The 18,938-nt window shown below is 38.3% G+C and overlaps 1 protein-coding gene across 2 annotated transcripts in view; it reads left to right on the top strand.

The window, feature by feature from the left end:
• CYTH3 (cytohesin 3) overlaps window positions 1–18,938 on the top strand; it is a 52,981-nt gene that overhangs the window by 12,260 nt on the left and 21,783 nt on the right. The window contains exons 2-4 of one of the 2 annotated variants that reach the window (XM_068908414.1): window positions 15,176–15,258; window positions 15,941–16,005; window positions 16,425–16,491. In XM_068908414.1, the coding sequence (XP_068764515.1) occupies window positions 15,176–15,258; window positions 15,941–16,005; window positions 16,425–16,491 (215 nt within the window). Of the gene's footprint in view, window positions 1–15,141; window positions 15,259–15,940; window positions 16,006–16,424; window positions 16,492–18,938 lie in introns of those variants that run through there. The other variant, XM_009683363.2, reaches the window with a different exon arrangement.

The following is an 18,938-nucleotide window of genomic DNA, read 5'->3' as shown; positions in this document are numbered from 1 at the left end:
ACCAAATTCTTTTTTTTTTTTTAATTGTCATTTTCCTCTAGGCCTCCTCTTAATGTGACTTCCCCCCCTTCTGTTTAATGAAGGAAATGACAACGCTTACTTTGCCATGTTGCCCCATCAACCATGTATATTGTGTAGCTATGTTCTGCCTTGACCGAGATTGTTTCCTCTCCCAAACACCCCTATATTTTATGATTTTTTTAAAAAAAATACGTTATTATAAATTATTAAAAGGCAAATAGTTTACTTTCCCTCTCTTTTTTTGACCTTGCAGCAGTTAAATAAGCAGCTACTTCATTTCATCTTTGCTGTCAAAGAATGGTATTTTAAGTCCTTTCTTTCACTTTTTAAGGGTTCTGATCTTTGCTTGAAATGTTCAAGAGCCTAAAGGAATCATTTTCAATTTGACTATCTTCTTGAAGTGCAGGTCAAAAATCTAACTTAAAGCGCATTTTGCAAAATTGGTTTTATGTAGCCCGTGTCAAAGGCGATTAAAATACAACTAGAATAAGAAACTATGTTTGCAAATTTACTTTAAGATGGTTAACTTCATTCATGATATAGTTAATGGAAATGCAGAAAATACGTGGTGCCTAGGAAATAAAATCTACGAGCTAAATAGAAGAAAGTAATATGATAATGTCCTGAATCACTGAGAGAGATGCCACTGTGCTATTTAACTGTTACCGTGCTGTTTAACTGTATGTTATGTTCTCTGGAGCTCATATGGATGTACGAGATATTTCCTAATGAGAAGGGATGACGTCAAAAGGTCCTTCTCACATTTGAGAAATAAAAGCATGATAATTCTAGCAATGTTTTAGCTTTTCATGGGCTTTATTTTGCCTTATGAAGGAAAGGTTTCATTCTGAACAAATACTTGTTCGCCTGAAAACATTTTCTTGTATTGAATTTTGAATAGTCAAATGACTCGATTAAAAAGTGGCTTAATTTGTGTTATAGTAGGCATAGAGTAACATAGAATATGTACATACAATATATGTATTCAACTATTCAGTCCTCTTCCTTTCCCTTCCACTCCCCTCGTGGCTGCAAGTTCATCAGCTTCTGCTGCGGTATGTGACTTCCTCTTGAGACTTTCTGGAACAGAGTAAACACAGTGGTGGCATGCATTAATGAACAATGTAGTGATTATTTTCTGCGGGGCTGTATAAGTTGTCATTTTCCATAGCCATTAATTTCTATGGCAACTATGTCATCTGCTTAGTGTGCGCGCATTGTGTGCGCCATGCAAAGTTGCATGCTGCAGTACTTGGTGAAAATGTTGACATCACCATTAGATCATTAGAAAATATTTTTGGATCTCATTAATGACCAGTTTGGTATTTAAAGCAGAAAGCTTGTGATGAGATTTCATTTGCCTGAGTCCGTAGCTAGGACAGTAAGGGATGGCTAGACTTCCATTTGTACAGTTTATAATTAATTACGTTTTGTGGTTCTTTTGCATATCATATTTATTTTTTAAAATACAACTGCAGAAGAATTCAGGCAAAAATAAAAATAATGAGGAGCTTCAATTTGTCTTAGCAGTTGTAAGCCTTCGCAATAAAATATTTATAGGTAGATCTAACGGCGACTAGCAGCCTGATATAAATTTGTCTGACATAGCGGTTTTTGTTGACCTTTTTCTCTTGTAGGGATCAAAATGCAGTCTTTCAGCATTTTGAATGCTGAACCTTTAGAGGTATTGGCTAAACATCTGTAGCTTCAGTTGGATATGGCACTTGAATGTTGTGGTCAGACTTCAAAAATGTTAAAGTTTAAGGTCTGATTTGTTAAGAAATTGAAGAGATGGTAAGACAGATGCTGTAACTGAAAAAATGTATAGAGCTAGTGGTTTTTTTTTTTTTTTTTAATAGAGCAGACTGTAGACCACTTTCTATCTAGAGGTATGCTGTCAGGATTAGATGACTATTAGCGATAAAAGGTCATGCTTAATACTGCCACCACTGTTATTACCAAGCCATTTTCTCTGATTTTTCTCCAAATTCGTTTATTGTTACTTTTTATGTAGTGTTGAGGGTAACAGAACTAAAGCATTTGGTCCCATTCAGTTGTTTCCCAATCAACAAAAATGTTTGCTATTTGAGCATGGCTGAAGGAATAGAAATCTGAGTAAGAATGTTTCTAAATAGGGCCAGCAGGAGCTGGTGGATTTGGAAAGAGTTTGCAGGTGAGAGTTGAATGCCAGTTAATTACTCGGAGATTTTAAATCTTTCTTCAGTTTCAGGGGAAATGCTGGATTTTATGTGCCCTAAGTATGAGGCCCTGAGGGTAATATTCCTTATATCTTTGTAGGTAGAAGTTGTAATGAGAAGCAAATTCTCTCTTCTTCAGTACTGAGAAAAATGATTGCGTTATTTGAAAATAAAGACCAAAAAATGATAGTATCTGCTCGGGTTATTTTTTCGTTGATCTCTGGAAGGAATGCAGTGATTTTTTGCCAGTGACTAGGAAGGGAAAAAAACAGCTTACAAAGGATATTGAAACATTTTAGCAGATCTAGCAGAAATTATTAGGAAAGCTTTAAGTAGGGAGAATGTATTTATTCAAATTAGATTTTGATTAGAATGCTGGTGGGAGTACTGAAAATACACATTTTTTTTCTTTTTGTAACATAGAACTTACTTCCATACTTACAACATATGTTTGGATCCTTTGTTTCTCTGCTTTATTTTGAAAGTATGGTGAGCCAGACTGGATATAAACTACTGATGGTCTTTAGCCAAGGAAAGAACAGAAGACCAGGGTGTTAATCTTGCAACAAGTGGATCCACCCAGGGAACTTCTTGTCAGTGGACCAAGTAAAAGGCTCTTTTCTAGCTTCCTTTGAGACTGTCAAACTAATTGTTTAGTGGTGTGATGACAATCAACGTCTTGCAAATGCTAAAGATGCCTTTTTCTCTAGGAAATGCTTTAGAGGCTTAAACTAGGCCTTGCTGTTCCTTCCCGAAGAAAACTGTGAATAAATTCCTGACATCTTTTAGTGCCTTGGACTGCAAGGCACTTTGCCCATAGGGCTGTTGATGTAACATCAAGAAGCTGGTACAGTTCGAGTCTAAGTTGGTCAAGAGAGCAAACCGTTGTGTTACCTATAGTGCATTTCCCTCCCAGTGTTGTAGTCTGCAGGTCAACAATTTCCCCTGCAGGTATCAGGGTTACTTTTTTGGATGAGGCTGCAGGACCAGACCCACTTTGATGGCTTACACGCTGTAAGGCCACTGTGCATTCTAGCATTCATCTTCCCGATCTGAAACTGATTCAGAGGAAAGTACGTGCTACTCTTTTCAAGACAGATGATATCTATGTGATAGATGAGTAGCCCGAGCATGGCATTCTGTAGGTGCTGTTTGGAGACTCTTAGGGTTAGAGCAGAGAATGAGAGAGAACTTGCAGAGCAAGCGTTGGCTCTGCCTCCATTAGCATGTAGCTGATCTTGGAAACTGCATAAAAGGAAAGCTTCTGCAATAAATACTGCTTCTGAAATGCAGCTCCAAAGCCAGGTCGGGCAGGGATGGGGAGAAGGGGAAAGATGAACTTTCCCTTGCATGTTGTGAAAATTGGATTTGTAGCTTCCGAAAGGGCCAGCAATCATAAGTAACTGACTAATGCTCTCCACTGAGCGAAGCACAGAGAGCAGCTCCTTTACAGCCAAGAATAGATGTTACTGGAAATTTGTGACAGAAAGACTTGCTGCGCACCGAACGTTTTGCAGGGAACGTGGTGGGTCTGACGAGCTGTGCCCGAATCTAAAGCAGGAGTCGAAGGTATTGCTGGCGGGCGGCCACGGGCCTGGGCTGTGACACCCCCCCTGCAGCTGCTCGGGGACATTCCTATCAGTTTTCCGTGCTGCTACTAGAAGTGGATCTGACAGGAATGTCTGATACTGCCCTGGGGTGTTTGCTTTTCGAGTCTTTTTCCAGGGTCTATCCCAGGAAGAAATGTAGGAGCAAGCCAAGCAGCTGTTTCTTCTCCCCAGTAACTAGGGGGTACTGTGGGAAGCCCAGCCCTAAGCGCCAAGCTATAAAAACATTGCTATAAAATCTGTTCTTCTCATCACATCATTTCAAAAGCTGAAGGGATCAGTGTAATCTTGTTTGCTTCTTCCTCACCAAGGAGAAGATGGAATAATCTCTGTTTTCAGCGGGAGTTGTCCCATCCTTGATCCAAGAAGCTTGTCTCTTGGAGCTGAAAGCTGTCTAGATTGGAAGCAAGACATTTATGATTAGTCCAGTCACTCGTAGGAATTACTGGGAGTTGTGTGCCGGTGGGGGGGTGAAGTACAGCCAAATTAACTTCTGAAATAGAAGCTTCTGTCTTTGGTGCCTTGAATATCCCAGGCATTCCAGACCTCTCCCTGCTTTCCTCTTCGTGCGTACGTCCTCCTTGGCGTTTTTGGTAGAGAGGAAGAACTCTGTTCTTGGTTAACAAAAGAAAAGGAGCTGACAGAGGCAGATATGCTTTAGTCTCAGTAATGTACGCTTCTTCACCTCGCTCTCCCCTCTGCAGAGTTGCTAGGAGTCATCCCGTATCTGAAGTGTACGTACAGCCACATTCTGTTCAGTGGTAGTAGTAGCTGAAGGCCTCCAGCTTCCCACTGTGTGGTATTTCCCATTTGCTTGACCTGTTTTCCCTTGGGGGGGAGGGGGTGTACTGGTCGCTGAAGAGCATGTGCAAGACCACTTCTGCTGCCTTAGGGGAAGGTGACTGGGGTGGTCACTGATGACCTGGAGGTGGTCACAGTGCTAAGTGAAAACTAAAACTCTCCATGATGCACAAAATGACAATTACAGTTAGAGATAGGCATAAAAAGCAGATCCTTGCTTTAGAGAGAGAGATTTACAACCTTTCCCATCTGAATTCTTTGGGCAGAACCTATTTTACGTTTGAATGTTACAGCTTGGAATTTTGATTGTGGAGGAGGAAAGGAACTTGTGTTTTTGAAGTAAGTACTAGCATAACATAATTTGCAGTAAGCTCACTTCTGTTTTCTTGTTATTTCCAGTAACACTGTTTTATCAGTTTTACAGCTCCTTTCAGATGATCATCACCAACTGCCCTGTTATCTTCAATAAAGGCTGTTTAGAGGCCCAAAGATCAGATAATACCTCAGAAATATAGCCACTTACGTCACGTACTCTGAAACTGTTAACCATTTCCCGTTTTACGTGAAATGGGAATACAGCACAACTCACAAAGGCAGGTATGCTTTGCTAACTTTCTGATCTGGATTTGAGCTAGATAATGTTTTTATGCTATGTAGTATAATACTAGTCTGCTGAAGACTTGCTGGAAATCTGTTAAACCTTGCTGATCTGAAGATTTGTATTCTTGCAGTCATTTTAAACAAAGGTGTTTTTAGTTACTGTCAGCATTGTCCGCCTGCTTGCCTCAATCAGAAGTGAACAGCGTTGTCATAGGAGTTAGGCATGGGAAGAGGCTCAGTACATCATCCAGTCCATACCCTTTCTTTGTAGAATTCTGTATAGTAACACAGGCTGTAATAAAATGCAGTTTTTTTTTTTTTTTGGCAAAATGTTAACTGCCCGAGTTAAAAGGTACATGGCATTTCTAGCCTACAGTTTAAAAGAGCTTACTCTTGGAAAGCCATTCAGTCTACGTTTTGTTTTTTTTTTTATTTTCAGAATTTTCTCTTGCTATGTTAGCCAAGTTTTATCCACTGATCTTTCACTGCCCTTTCTTTGCACTGTAATGAATGAAAGGTTTCAAATAAATATGTGGTATCTATCGTGTGTCACTTAATTGTGTTGTGCATACTTGGCATGGTTCCTTTCACCCCCTAGATAATGTTGAGGGGGAACTCTGATTTTCTTCCCAAAACTTCTTTTTAAGTGGCCGTTGTTCTGCACTGCAAGTGAATATGTAATTTGCTCTCAGCTGTTATGCATGGTTTCTCCTGGCATTATTGCTTGATCATTCTCTTGCTTTAGGGTGCTAAGATATGAGCCAAAATGACAAAAATTGTTGTGGTTTGAATCTTGCTATGAGAGTCATCAAAAGAATTTCAGAATTACCTTAGACTGTTATTCTATAAAGGCTAAGTTTTGTGCTAACGCATACTGCAGTGTAATATGCTGAAAACAAAGGCTTTCAAGTGCAAGCATTAGAGAAAATGTGTTTGATTTCAGCTGTAACATTAGGTAACCTAGTTGCTTCCCCAGGCTTGCACATGCCAATGCCCCATAGGGAGGAAAGTATTGCTGAGTTCTCTTTCCAGAATTATTTATCTGTGAGCTTCTGCCACGAATCATACTCGGGGGGGGGGGGGGAGGGGACAAATGATTTGATTCTATTTGACAGCATTTTGTTGATCCGATGCAGCGTAGAAGATGATTTTAAGGTAATATGAATATGCCCCTGTACGTAAAACAGCAAGGCAATGTGCATTTTTACTTTTAGCGCTTGCTCTGCAAGTTATTAACGTTTGTCTCACGTTACTCTGATGTTCCTATTTGCTCTTTTGAAAGAGCAATAGGATGTTAAGATGATAGTATCAGTAACAGCTGTAACACTAATCATAATGGTGATTCACAAGATTTCTTAAATGGTAGAATTTGTTAATGGATGCTAATGATGTATTTCTTGTATCTGTGCAAATATCTTTACAAACCTACCCTGAAACGTGTAGCTCCTGTGTTGTAGCCAACTTCCTCCTTTATAGTTTCCACAGTAGTCAGTGTAAAATTTTTCTGCTCTTAAAAAATTCATGTCCATGCATATTTTAACGCTTTATATTATTAATGCCAGTATTAATTTATTTGGGTAAGAGACTTAGAATGTTAGGTTAAACTCAGCTTTCTTTTCATAGTCAGTAATTTGTATTTACATATTTTAAAAAGAAAAGTTGGCCTAGAAGCATCTTCTGATCTTGAAGCAGGAGTAGAGTGACTTCAAAAGAAAAACGCTCCTAAAAGGAATTCCACACGTATCTATTTTTAATATCAGGTTGAACTACTTCTAGGATTTAGCGAATATAGCCTTTAAGGGAAGTGTTTCAGGGCTGAACTAAGCCAGTTTTGTGGCTGGCTAGCATTGAGAGGGTTCCTACCCGCCCCTGTACCTTCCTGCTGGCCAGGGCTTCCTGCCGCGCCTGGTGCATTGGCTTGGCCGCTTCTGCCATTCCCTTCGTGAAACAATTTGGCTTGCTAAACTGGCAGAAAACGAACCCAGGAAAGAATGATCCAGGCAGGATCGTATATCCAGGAGCAGCGCGTAGCAACGCGATGCAGGGACGTAAAGGGAGCAGGTACCAGCATGCTGTGCGCCAGGCTACCCAGCTAGCGAAACATTGCTCAGAGCTGGTTGCTGCATGTTTCTATTTCTTTCTCCCAAGTGCTCCTTTCTTTACTTGGAGGTAGTTCTTTTTACTTTTATTTTATTTTATTTTTTTGCAGAGCACTTGGTTTCCTAATGGAAATGCATCTAAAAGTGAAATAAGATATGTTGTTGACTAGAAGATGTAAGGGAGGTAAATGTAAGGTAATTGCAGTCTTCGCTACTGCCTGTTCATAAAAGTAAGAGAGCATGCATGGTAAAAGCAAATACTCATTAACTTAAACACACTCTGTTTTCAAATAGCAGATATCTGTGTCAATCGCATAATTAGGAACTAAAAAGTTAGATGTCTCTTAAGTTGTTTCTAAGGGTATATCTATATAGGTGCAGATCTGAAATCTGATATAAAATTCTGCCTGCTTGTGCTTTAGTGCAGCTAAGAAGGGCAGCTAATAGGTAGCACCGAGGGCTAGTAGTTCAGACTGAGACCTGTGACAAGCCTTTATACTCTTTTCTTCCACTTCTACGCAGCTTTTGTTGCTCATATTATGTACTTACATAGTTTGTAAAGACATATGCTACAGCTGTAGTTTTACTGCATGCTCCTGTTCCATTAAGGTCAAGAAATGCATTTGTCATGGCTTATTCTTTATAACCATAAGCATATGTATGGATAACTTACTGCATTTGTGAAATGCATGCATTTCATCACAGGCATTGGAAGTTTCATTTTGGGGTAGGCTTGCCTTTTGTCTGAAGTCAGTAAATTGTGCTTTAAAAATCTTTGCTGGTAGTTCTAATTTTTTTTGCTTACTTCATCTACCATCTTTGAACAGATCAAAAAATAAATCCTCTTGATCCGATTATAAACATTATGTCTTAATTTTAATACATTCGTTAATGGCTCTCACTGTGAGCTTTAGAGGGAAAGAAAAGACTGTCTTAATGAGACTAAGCCTATGGTACATCTACTCTAGTGTTTCGGTTTCAGCTTTAAACAATCTGTAAAAAATACATGCTATTCAGAAAACGTGGAGCAAAAAAATCATAAGTTAAGGATAATACCATATGAAATCAAAGCAAGGCAGCACTCGTGTGCGTGTGACAGGTGAAACCAAACGCTGATTTTGGAGGGCAGGTAGGTTTCATAAATTAGATCCTCTCCCCCTCCCTCCCCCCAGATGTGTCTTATCTGATTTTGCAGAACTTTGGAATTGCCTACTGTGTTTGACTAGGAATGCTAATAGAGATTAAATATTTTTTTTCCTCGGTCAGAATTCAGTCATTTACCTATTTGAAATCATTTTACAAAAAATGATTTCACATTTGGCAGTACCATGATCCTTCTGTCTCTTTTGTGGATAGAAAAGACATATTCATTTTTTTCCCACTTTTGTTCTTTCAGTAAAAGTGTTGAATATGAATAACTGGTATAATTAAATATGCTTTCATGTTGTAGTAGATTTAATATTAACTTAGGCTTTTTTTTTTTTTTAACATATTATTAGAAGTCCAAAAGGACAGGTATTTTTAAAATATCTTATGGTCCTAGAGTGAATAGTGTGTTTAGCAACATCTGGTAATGGTGGGTTGTCCCATAGTTAAACAGTTAATATGATGGGTGCCAGTCTGAGGTTCTCCAGTGGATTTTGCCACTAATGTGGCACTAGAGTCTGGTCGTAGAGCGTCCCTCCTGACTGAAAAGTCTCAAAATAACTTTGCAAGCCATGGTCCAGTCCTAAACTCCTCACTCCATGATAATTACCATTGCCATGAACTGGTAATTTTGTATTGGGAAGGATATTGTGTGCAGAATCATTTTCACTCTTAACTGAAATGTGATTGCTGCTATGCTAGAACATGTTCCGCAGTGTCTAAAAATCATAGAATAACGCAGTAAGGTGGTTAAGAAAACAACAAAATCTTGCTAGTTTTCCAAGATGAATTTAATGCAGATATGTTTTTTGTTCTCGCACAGTGAAGTAAATCTATTCAAGAGGATGTCCTCCTACAAAAACTTCTATGGAATTTTTTAATAGCCACAAGTGGTCGCAGCTTTGTTTATATGTCATGTCTAAAAGCTGGAAACTGTTCCTATGGTTAAGTTTAAAAAAGGGAGCATGTAGGGGGAAAGGAAAAGAGACTGGCCTGAGAATATCCGTTGAGACAAATGTCCTGATGTCCTGAGACAATCAGATTTGTTCTCAGAGATGAATGTGTATTTTTTTTTTTTTTTGAAGGCCTGAAGACTCTGCCGTACTCATTCTCTATGTGGGCAAGGATAGATTTGTTTTGTTTTAAACCTTGGGTTGTGTAAATATCTTTACACTTATAAGATGTTTCAGTTGCAGCTAAATTAAATCCCTTCCTGATCGTTCTTTGCTTGGAGCAGAAGCACAGATAGCTCCAATTTGAGGGTGACATGGCAAAAGGAAAATACTTATCTTTATGAAACCAAACAGTTAGTTGAATTATAAGAGTCAGGGAGTCATGTTGTTTCATGAATGGGGTTAGAGAATTAATGATTTATCTATTGTTAGATATTGTTAGATATTTTCTTTCTTCTAGTTATGAATTATTCTGCTGTCTTCTTGAGAGACTAAACTCTGGAATCAGTTGAAGTGGTGGAGTACGATTGCGTTATGTCTTGGCCAGTGAATGCAAATTGAAAGGCTAGTAAGTAAGAGTTGTTAAACATAGGAGTTCAGTTTTCTTGGTTCATATAATGTAATTGGAGAGGTGGAAACGATTTAACTTTCCCTCCTGAAGAAGGGATCAGAGATCTGGACTTGGAAAAGTACTAAATTTCCCTTTTTTAATTTTGGGATTTGCTCCCGATTTCCACTAACCTGTGGGCCTGTCTTTCCATGTTGATCTATTGCAGTCCTTTCCTGATCTGCAAAGGACTTTTTTTTTTTTCTTTTTGGGTGCCTGCTTGCCCCAAAACGCTGCATTTAGATAAATGGCTTTTACATAATGCTGAATTTATTTGCTTAATGCTTAACAAATAAATATGAAGAAAATACACTGAAATGTAGTAAAACAAAGCAAATGATGGTGTAGAGGAATTGTCAGGAAACAAGAATGTAAAGCATTGCATTTTGCAGTTGAATTTGTTCCCCCACCTTTTTTTTTTTTTTTTTTTTTAAATTTTGCTATACCTTAAATGTCAGCACCTAAGAAGCTAATTGATTCCAGTGCTTTTTAGTAGAGAGAAATAGATGCTTACTGTGTATTCATAAGCTTTAAGGGTTTTTGGTTAATATTCTTGTTTGGATACTGTACTTGTGTTGTCAGTAGTAGTAGCGAATTTATTTAAGAAAGTGACATCACAACTGCAGGACAAAACACTAATTACTATGGCAAACTACAGGTGTTTTTGGGTTTTTTTAGGTTTTTTGGTAACCCATTTACTGTAAACAAACCTGTATTAAATGTGCATATTCCAGTAAATGTTTGTTTAGAAGAAATACAATGAAATGCATTTAGATCAGTTACAGTAATTGAACAAAGATAGACCAAACTGGGGATATCTATTCAAATTTCGGTAACTTTTAGTAGTAACTATATATATGTGTGTGTGTGAGTGTGTGTATATATAGATATATAGATACATATATATGTGCTGTTGTGCGTTCTTCTGTTTTACTACTTGGCTAAGAGTATAATTTGTACTTTCAATAACTTTGTTCCTCTTTAATGAAAGATCAGTAACTAAATTGACTTCCTATTTAGTAGCAGCTGAAACGCTTTCCACGCGGGCTAAAAGGTTTGTCGCATGAATGAGTTGCGTTAGCAATAGAACATTCTTTTTATTTAAAGACTAGAAGACATCATGAAAGCATGGTGCACCCGCAGCTTGTTCGCTATGCTGTAACACTTTTCCCTCCAGAGGATCTTTGTTCCTTTTTGTTATTTAAATGTTCGTGCAGACTCCTCCTATCCTGTCTACTTTGTGTTTAGAGCTGGTGAACCGCAGAAAACTTGGAAGTGACTGAGAGAGGGCAGCTAGAAAACCTGTCTTATGGGACAAATGCGTAATGTGCGCTCTAGGAGCCCTTCTGTACGAAGGGTTATATGGACACAAGGTTAAACAACAAACTTGAGTATTTTAGCTATGGAAGAGTCAAAGTTGTTTAATGGAAGCAGTCTTGTCAGAGCGGATATTTGTGTCATGTACCTGCAATATTTGCTTATGACTGTAAGAAAGTTTTAATGCACTGCTGTTAAACTTTTGGCCATATTTGATCTTACGTTTGTTTTCAGCAGCTGTAAAATAAGTCTTTGTGTCAAACATCTCAATTGTGGGTTTTCAATTTTTTTTTTTGAATAAATAAAACGAACATGGTTTGCTGGCTCTCGCTGCGGTAGCTGCACGGCGGGTTGCAGAAGGCGCCTCAAACTGCCGTTGGATTGACCAATTGCTGTTTGAGTCTGGAACAGGTCTGATATCACTGAAGCAACATTTTATTTATTTAGAAGTAGAATGTAGGGTTTTTTCCTGTTTTCCATGTGTTTTTGAATCACTAGAGATCACTGAAAAGCAAAGAATAATTGAAGTGAAAAATGCAGAGTAGATTCTCGAGAGCAAAAAGTAATGTTAGTGGTGCCCTTCTTGCATGAGCAATGTTTTAAGCCACAGTTGAGCATCTTCTGCTGTTCCTTTCCTTCCAGGTAAGGTAAAAATACCTTACAGTGCTGATGTTTCAAAGCCCTTCACCGAAATACAGAAATACTGTTGTTGCATTTGTGTTTTAAGAAGGGGGATTGAAACATGGAGAAGGCAGTAGACATGGCTGAGGTCACACAGCCTCCTGGAGCAGAACCGTAAGGCCTCCGAAATTGCGGTCTGTGACAGCCCACGCAGCCTGTTAAGAAAGTTTTTGGGGAGGTGGGGGGGTTCACTTTCCGATGGATCCGTTTCCTCCTCAGCGCGAGCAGGAGCGCTGGAGAAGGGAGGCAGTGATGATAGGAGGGGGGTGAGCGCGTAGCAAACTCCCACGGTTGTCTGCACACACGGGCCAGTTTGGGGCGACGACAGGAGCTGCGCATCCTGCCAAGGAAGTGATCTGTCCTGCCAAGGAAGTGATCTGTCCTCGCTGGCTGCCGGGCTAAGGGGAAATAAAGCCCTGACTACAGCAGAAGCCCAAGCAGTACCCTAACGCTTACCCAGTTGTGTCCTGGCTCTTTATTCTTCTCAAGGGATATTAGCCTTTTTTGGCTTCGGTGTTAGGACTGCCATGTGACGGTGTTGTCCGGACGTGGCGTCGCCTCCAAGCGCTCTCTTTAGAACCGTCCCGCCAGCAGACAGCGCTCGTCTTGCTGCTGGCAGATAGATCCTCGATGCGACTTCCGAAGGCCAACGGCGGCGTGGCTCCGTTTAGTTTATTTCCTTCCTGTGTGACAATATCATTAATCATATCAGGAGGGTTATGTCTCTGTGGCTGCTGCGAACTGTCAGAGGAAATGGAAAAAAAAACCCAGGAGAGTGTCTGTGGGTGCTGTAGGAAAAGGACTGAAATGTTTTTATTTCTGTTCTTCGGTGGCTGTCTGGAGGGTAGACTGCTGTGGCGCCATTTGGGTTGGTTCCAAGGAGACGTTAACTTGTCCTAGGCGTCCCACACCCTTACCCCGGTGGGCTTCAGCTGCAGAGTGACTTGGAGAAAAGAAACCGCAGTAAGGGTGAGCGACGGCATCCTGCCGCCCAAAGAGCAGCTGCTGCAAAGATTTTTGTCACTTGATTGGAAGTAAAAATCGAGCACCGTCTATGGTTACTAACCATTTAATACTTAAAGGTTATTGTCTATTTAGGTTTGAATTTGTATTTCCAATTGCTAATGAAGATGAGATTTGCCAGACCGTCTGCTGTGACCAAAAGTTAAAAACCAACCCCCCCGCCCCCAACAAACAAACAAAAAGCCCCAAACACTTCCTAATACTGATACTGCAAAATCTAATCTAGTTGCGTCTACTGCAAAAGCGCTTTAGGGATACTGGAGCGTACTTCCCAGCTAAGAGGCTGAGTGCTTATACACGTCTTGCCACCTTAATAATCAGCTTCAGGTAACAGGCTTCGTATTTTGTTGTCAGGTCGTCAGGTAACTGGAACGACTGTGGTATCTGCGTGTACCTAGTGTGTGCGTAGTCAGGAAAATCTCTTGAGTTTGGCCAATGTAAAATCTTGGGCTGTACGTGTGAGACAAAGCTGTGATGTCTGGGGTAGGCAAATGTATTTGTAAGTTTTGCAAAAAGAATCGGTTAGTATTTGCATGAAAGAAATTTTTAGGAATGGGTAGGGTTCTGGGGAGATGAAGGGAAAAAGCAGGTAAACATATTCAAGTCTGGTATTCTTTCAACAAAAGACTTTATCATTTCCTAAGCTGGGAGTAATGTAATTACGTTTGTGTCTGGAAGAGTTAAATTAGATCATTTGGCATAATTACTTTGTGTTTAACAAGCTGTGTTGCCATTTGGATTTTATATTATGCTTAGACTCCTAGGAGGAAAGGAGGTTAATCACTGGCTGCCAGAAAGAATCGCTATATTTCACTGTTAAGATTTGAACAGAGGATACGTTTCAAATATATCTTTAAAAAAAATCCCATAAAACCTAAGTCTGAGCTCCTGATCCTGTTGCTAGAAGCTGCTAGACACGGGCATATGAGATAAAGAAACAACTTTGGCCTTTTTAAATGACTACGTACTTTTACATGTTTTTGTTGGTAAAGAATTTTATTTGTTTTACATATTCTGTTTTATCTAATCTTGAAGGAAAAGTTGTTCTGCAATTCTGGAGCAATTTCCAAGAGAGTGAGTCACATGAAAAACTATTATACTATGGGTTCGTTGCAAAGCAGGTGCATATTTTTGGTTGATATGGTAGTGCTGTGCAAGTGAGTGAGCGTAGTCTCTGTCCTATGAAGCCTCTTGCTAGGGAGAATGCAATTGCTTAATAAAAGCTGAGGTTTTTTGGAGCAACTTTTCATGTTTGCTTGTCAGATGCAGACAGTGGGGTAAGGGAGCTGCTGCTAGGGTGAGTGACAGCCGAAGCTGTGTACAGAAATGTGTTTGCATCTTCAGTAGCAAGTAATTTTTATCAACATGGTAGCATATTTGTTTTAGCATAGTCAAAAAGATATCTAAAATTGACTTAAATACTTCGGACTTATTTAAATGATATTATATGAAAACATAAGCTTGTGAGATGCTGTGCTAAATAACTAATTCCAACTGTTTGTTTATTTGTAATGTAGAAAGATGTCTATCCTGCTGATGGGAAGTAATCGCTGTTAAAGATGTTAGTAGTATTATACTTACAGGCATCTGCTGTACAAAGCAGTCAAATAAAAGGGTACTCCTGAAAATATGTTGTCGTCTGAAATCAGCACCAGGATGCGTGTCTTTGTAATGAGTTTTATGTAGCGTTACCTTTTTTCCTGAAAAGATAGTCAGGTGCATGTGTGTTAAATCATACTTAATTTACATGGAGAATTTTGGTCTGTTATTGAAACAATTGGAGTGATGCCAGACATGAATTTGGCAATGTAACTGTAGAGCCAAATCTGATGACCCATTATATGAGAACAGATTCCCTTTAATTGTCTGGCTTTCTTTGAAAGACAGATTCTTTCCATAGTCGTTCATTTAATTACCTAATTTATGATTTATAAAGTAGAATTTCAGTAAAGTGAGTATTCCGTTTTCTTTCTTTTTTTTCCTCTGAAAATAATCTTGACTAAAAAAAAAAAATGCCATGAAGTTGCCTGTAAACTTGCTTTTCTTAATCGACATAGTCTGATTTTCTTCTGTAAAGTGTGTTTGCAAATGGTGAAAGACTGTACTTTTTGCTGTATTTCAGTGCCTGATGACCTCTCCATAGAGGAAAGAGAAGAACTGCTAAATATTCGTCGCAGGAAAAAAGAACTGATTGATGATATTGAGGTAATTTATCTCTAAAAATTCTTACAGGACTGCTTCAGTAGATTAAGTTACAGTACACTGCAACACTTCCCTCTACCTAGTTATGAACTGCAGGTAATGTTTTCAAAAGCATCTAAATGGCTTAACCTAAATCTTACTAATTATCAAAAGGATTTATGCAGCATTTATGTTTTAAAAATGCTAATATCTGTATGTAATGTAACATGTGCATATGTAAATATTCTAGGTTAGTGTAATATCTCATATACAGTAGTTTTGTATTCAGGGTAGCAGTGAATGAGAAATCTGAGCAAAAAAAAATTATATTGAAATGGTTAATGTTTCTTGTAGTGGTAAAGAACATGAAATAATGTGACATTGAAGGTAAGCAGATGAATAATAGGTGTAAAATCTGTATTCAGAACAGAATCTGAAAAACAGCTTTCGGAAGAGGATTTTTTGATTGTGGTGTTCCGACCTGGGCACGCACTGGGAGTTAAGATCCACGTGTTTAACAGTGATTCAGCTGTGGTCAAATTAAAATCTTTAAGCTAAGAATCTCAGGAAGGTTCACTACTTTTCTTCAGATGACTAGTAAATATTAAAAAAAAAAAAAAACTAATTGATCATAACCGTATATGCTAGCCAATTTCAAAAAATGCTTTAATGTTGGTTGACTTACTTTACTTCCCTCTCTTGGCAGAGATTAAAATTTGAGATAGCCGAGGTTATGACAGAAATTGATAATCTGACTAGCGTAGAAGAAAGGTAAGTAATGCTAACGATATGGGAATGCTTCAGTAAGATGTTGGAACAGGTCTTTCAGGAACAGCAAATACAGATAGCTTTATTATGTTGAACAAACATTTGATCACCTTTTTTCACTCTGTTATAAGGTCTTATCCCATTCAGATGTGTCTTTGCTTTGGCTAGAAAGTGATAGATATATTGGATAGAGTGTGATCCTTTCAGCTGTTCTATTGATAATGATACAGCTCTAAAGCTGTGATCACTTAAAATAATTTAAAATTGTAACATATTTTTCCCCTTGTGAAAACTAAATGTCTCAGTTCTGTAATTGAAAATACAAAAGTAGCCAACGGTCAAGTTAAGAGGTTCGTCCAGAAATTATCTAAGAGCAAGGGATAATCTTTTTGTTTCTTCCTTTTCTTTTTCTCCATATGAAGCAAAGCTACGCAAAGAAATAAGCAAGTAGCTATGGGAAGGAAGAAATTCAACATGGATCCTAAGAAGGTAGAGCATGTGTTTTGTGTGGTGTTTTTTTTGTTTATTTGTTTGTTTTTTAACTTGTCAGGACTCAGGTTCCTGCTAGTGATGTGATTTGTGGCAAATATAGACTGTTTTCTTTAAGAAATCATGTCTGATAGCGTTAAATTCATAGGCCTTATTTGTCTATCCTTTAACATACTGAGCAGAGGGTTAAATTAGGTGCAGTCGTTTGGTCATTTGCCAGTCATGTATGCTTTTTTCACTCAAGCAGACTTTTTTTTGATAACAGAAAATATTATCAAAGGTCAAATATGCCAGGTATTGAGTTGGCTTGCAGAAAGATTATTTACACCTGATAGAGGTGTTTTGTATTGGTATGCTAAATGTAATTATGAAAATATTTTGAAGTTTGGTTACTAGCTAGGCCATATGTATTGTCTGCCCCCTATTTTTTGTTCTTTTAAGATATCGATAATGTTTTTCAAAATTTGTTCTCACATAGACTCTTATATTTGCTTATCTAAATTCTGTTTGTGAATAATGCATGTGTATAGATTTGTATGCTTATATATGCACGCGTGTTCACACATACATATATACGTACCTGTACCACTGGTAAGTAGCCGCAAGTGGATACTTGGTTATCAGTTTCAAGAAGGCTACTGTGCGTTAGCTGAAAGGTAAAGTAGTTCATTGCTCCGCTGAATAGCGGTTTTACCTTGAGAATTCCGTGACCTGCTCATTCTCTTGTAGACTTCCCTCTGATATATTACAAAAAAAAAAAGTGTTGCTTTGATATATTTGACTTGGTTTCCTAGATTTCCCCTTTAACCTTTACTTTTCATTTTGGAGCTTTCTTGCTTTATGTTTTACTGCCTTCTGTTGTTTTCATTAGGATTTCATTTTGAATTTCTGAAGGATCTTTAACAACTCTTTCAGAATTTTTTAATAAGCCTTTGTTTTCCTGTGTCTGTTCTTGACATGTTTTCTTTCCAAACGTATTTAATTCAGTTGTGTTTTGGTGGCTTTTCTGTGATGTTCCAAGTACAATAATGTCGACTGTTTTTTGGGGGCTATTTTCAACTTACCATAAGCACTCTAGTGTTTTGTGATACAGAACTTTTTTTAAGCCATTGACCATGTCTTTTATTTTTCTTGTCTGTTTTGGCGACTGTCTGACTTTGGTTCTGCTGAGGGCAGAATATCCTCAAATATCCTGATATGTTGTTTTCTCCAGCTCCTTTGCCTCCTAGAAGTTTGTGGTAAAATCACAGAATGATGTCAAATATTTTCGTTGCAATGTTAGCTGGTCTTTATTGGTGGGTGAAATTATTTCTATAAATAGATGCTGTGGCCACATTGCTCCTGTAACATAATTTAAATGTGGTGAATAGACTTACAGTAGTAATTCCTTAATGATGTCTGTGAAGCAGTGGTGGCCTGCAAGAGCTGGCTGCTCTAAAGCTGGATCATCTCTTTGTTAGCAACTGTTACTTTGAATTATAGGCAGCTAAAATATATGTCCTTCTGATGTTTGAGAGAATTAACTTGGAATCACTGTGGAAAAGGACTTTTTTTTTTTTTTTTCCTAAATGGGAGAGAAAATGGTCTCCATAGACAGGAATGTGAAAGAAATGGGATAACAATACGTGTGTTGAATTCCCCAAATTCTCTCCTTTAAAAACAAATAATAAAAAAGACATCTAACACATTCTCGTTGGCAAGAACATATAGAGCTAATTTCTCTATTTTTCTCAAATTTTATTTGAAGACCTTTAAATTTTCCAGCGCTTAATGCAGAGCGATTACTCCTCCTCTCTCCCCTCCAAAAAACCGCCTGTTTCGAGATCGCTGTGTTTAGTGTAGTTTCGTGAGGTAACATCACGTAACTAGTTGTTTGCGTTTGGATAGCTGGGGTGGCAAGGGCTATAACGACAAAGCCTGTGAAATGCTTCGAGGATCCCTGCACAGGGATCGTGCAGTTGTGCTTGAAATTCCCAGCGCTGGCAGTCAGTACGGTCTGGAAATGAATTCTCTATGATAAAGACAGGGTTTAAGCAACAGGAAAATGTCTAAGTAAATTACTGTAAAAACTATGAAATTCAAAGCAGATTTCACTGTGCTGACTCAGAAAACCTGTGCGACATTTTTAATGAATATTAAATATTTCTGTAAGCCTGGATTTTGTGTGGGAGGTGAAACTAACACAGATATCTCCCATCTAACATCTGTCTACAGAAAAAATTTACACGGAGTCAAAAGATAGTGTAGGAGTAGAGGGTGTTTTGGATAGCCTATTTTACCATTTATTCCAGGCAGTACAGTTGTTCTCCCAGACAAATTTCCTTTTCCTGCCTATCTACTTCATGGTTCCTTAGCATCCTAAAGAGAAGAGTTTAAAAAAAAAAAAAAGACAAAAAAAATCAATTTGTATCGTTAAGGTATCTGCTTCTCTGCAAAGAAATTTGTTT

This window comes from Struthio camelus, chromosome 15, assembly GCF_040807025.1.
Source record: "Struthio camelus isolate bStrCam1 chromosome 15, bStrCam1.hap1, whole genome shotgun sequence".
NCBI lineage: Eukaryota > Metazoa > Chordata > Aves > Struthioniformes > Struthionidae > Struthio > Struthio camelus.
The sequence above is the reverse complement of the archived record's forward strand: the minus strand, read 5'-3'. Positions and strand labels throughout refer to the sequence as shown.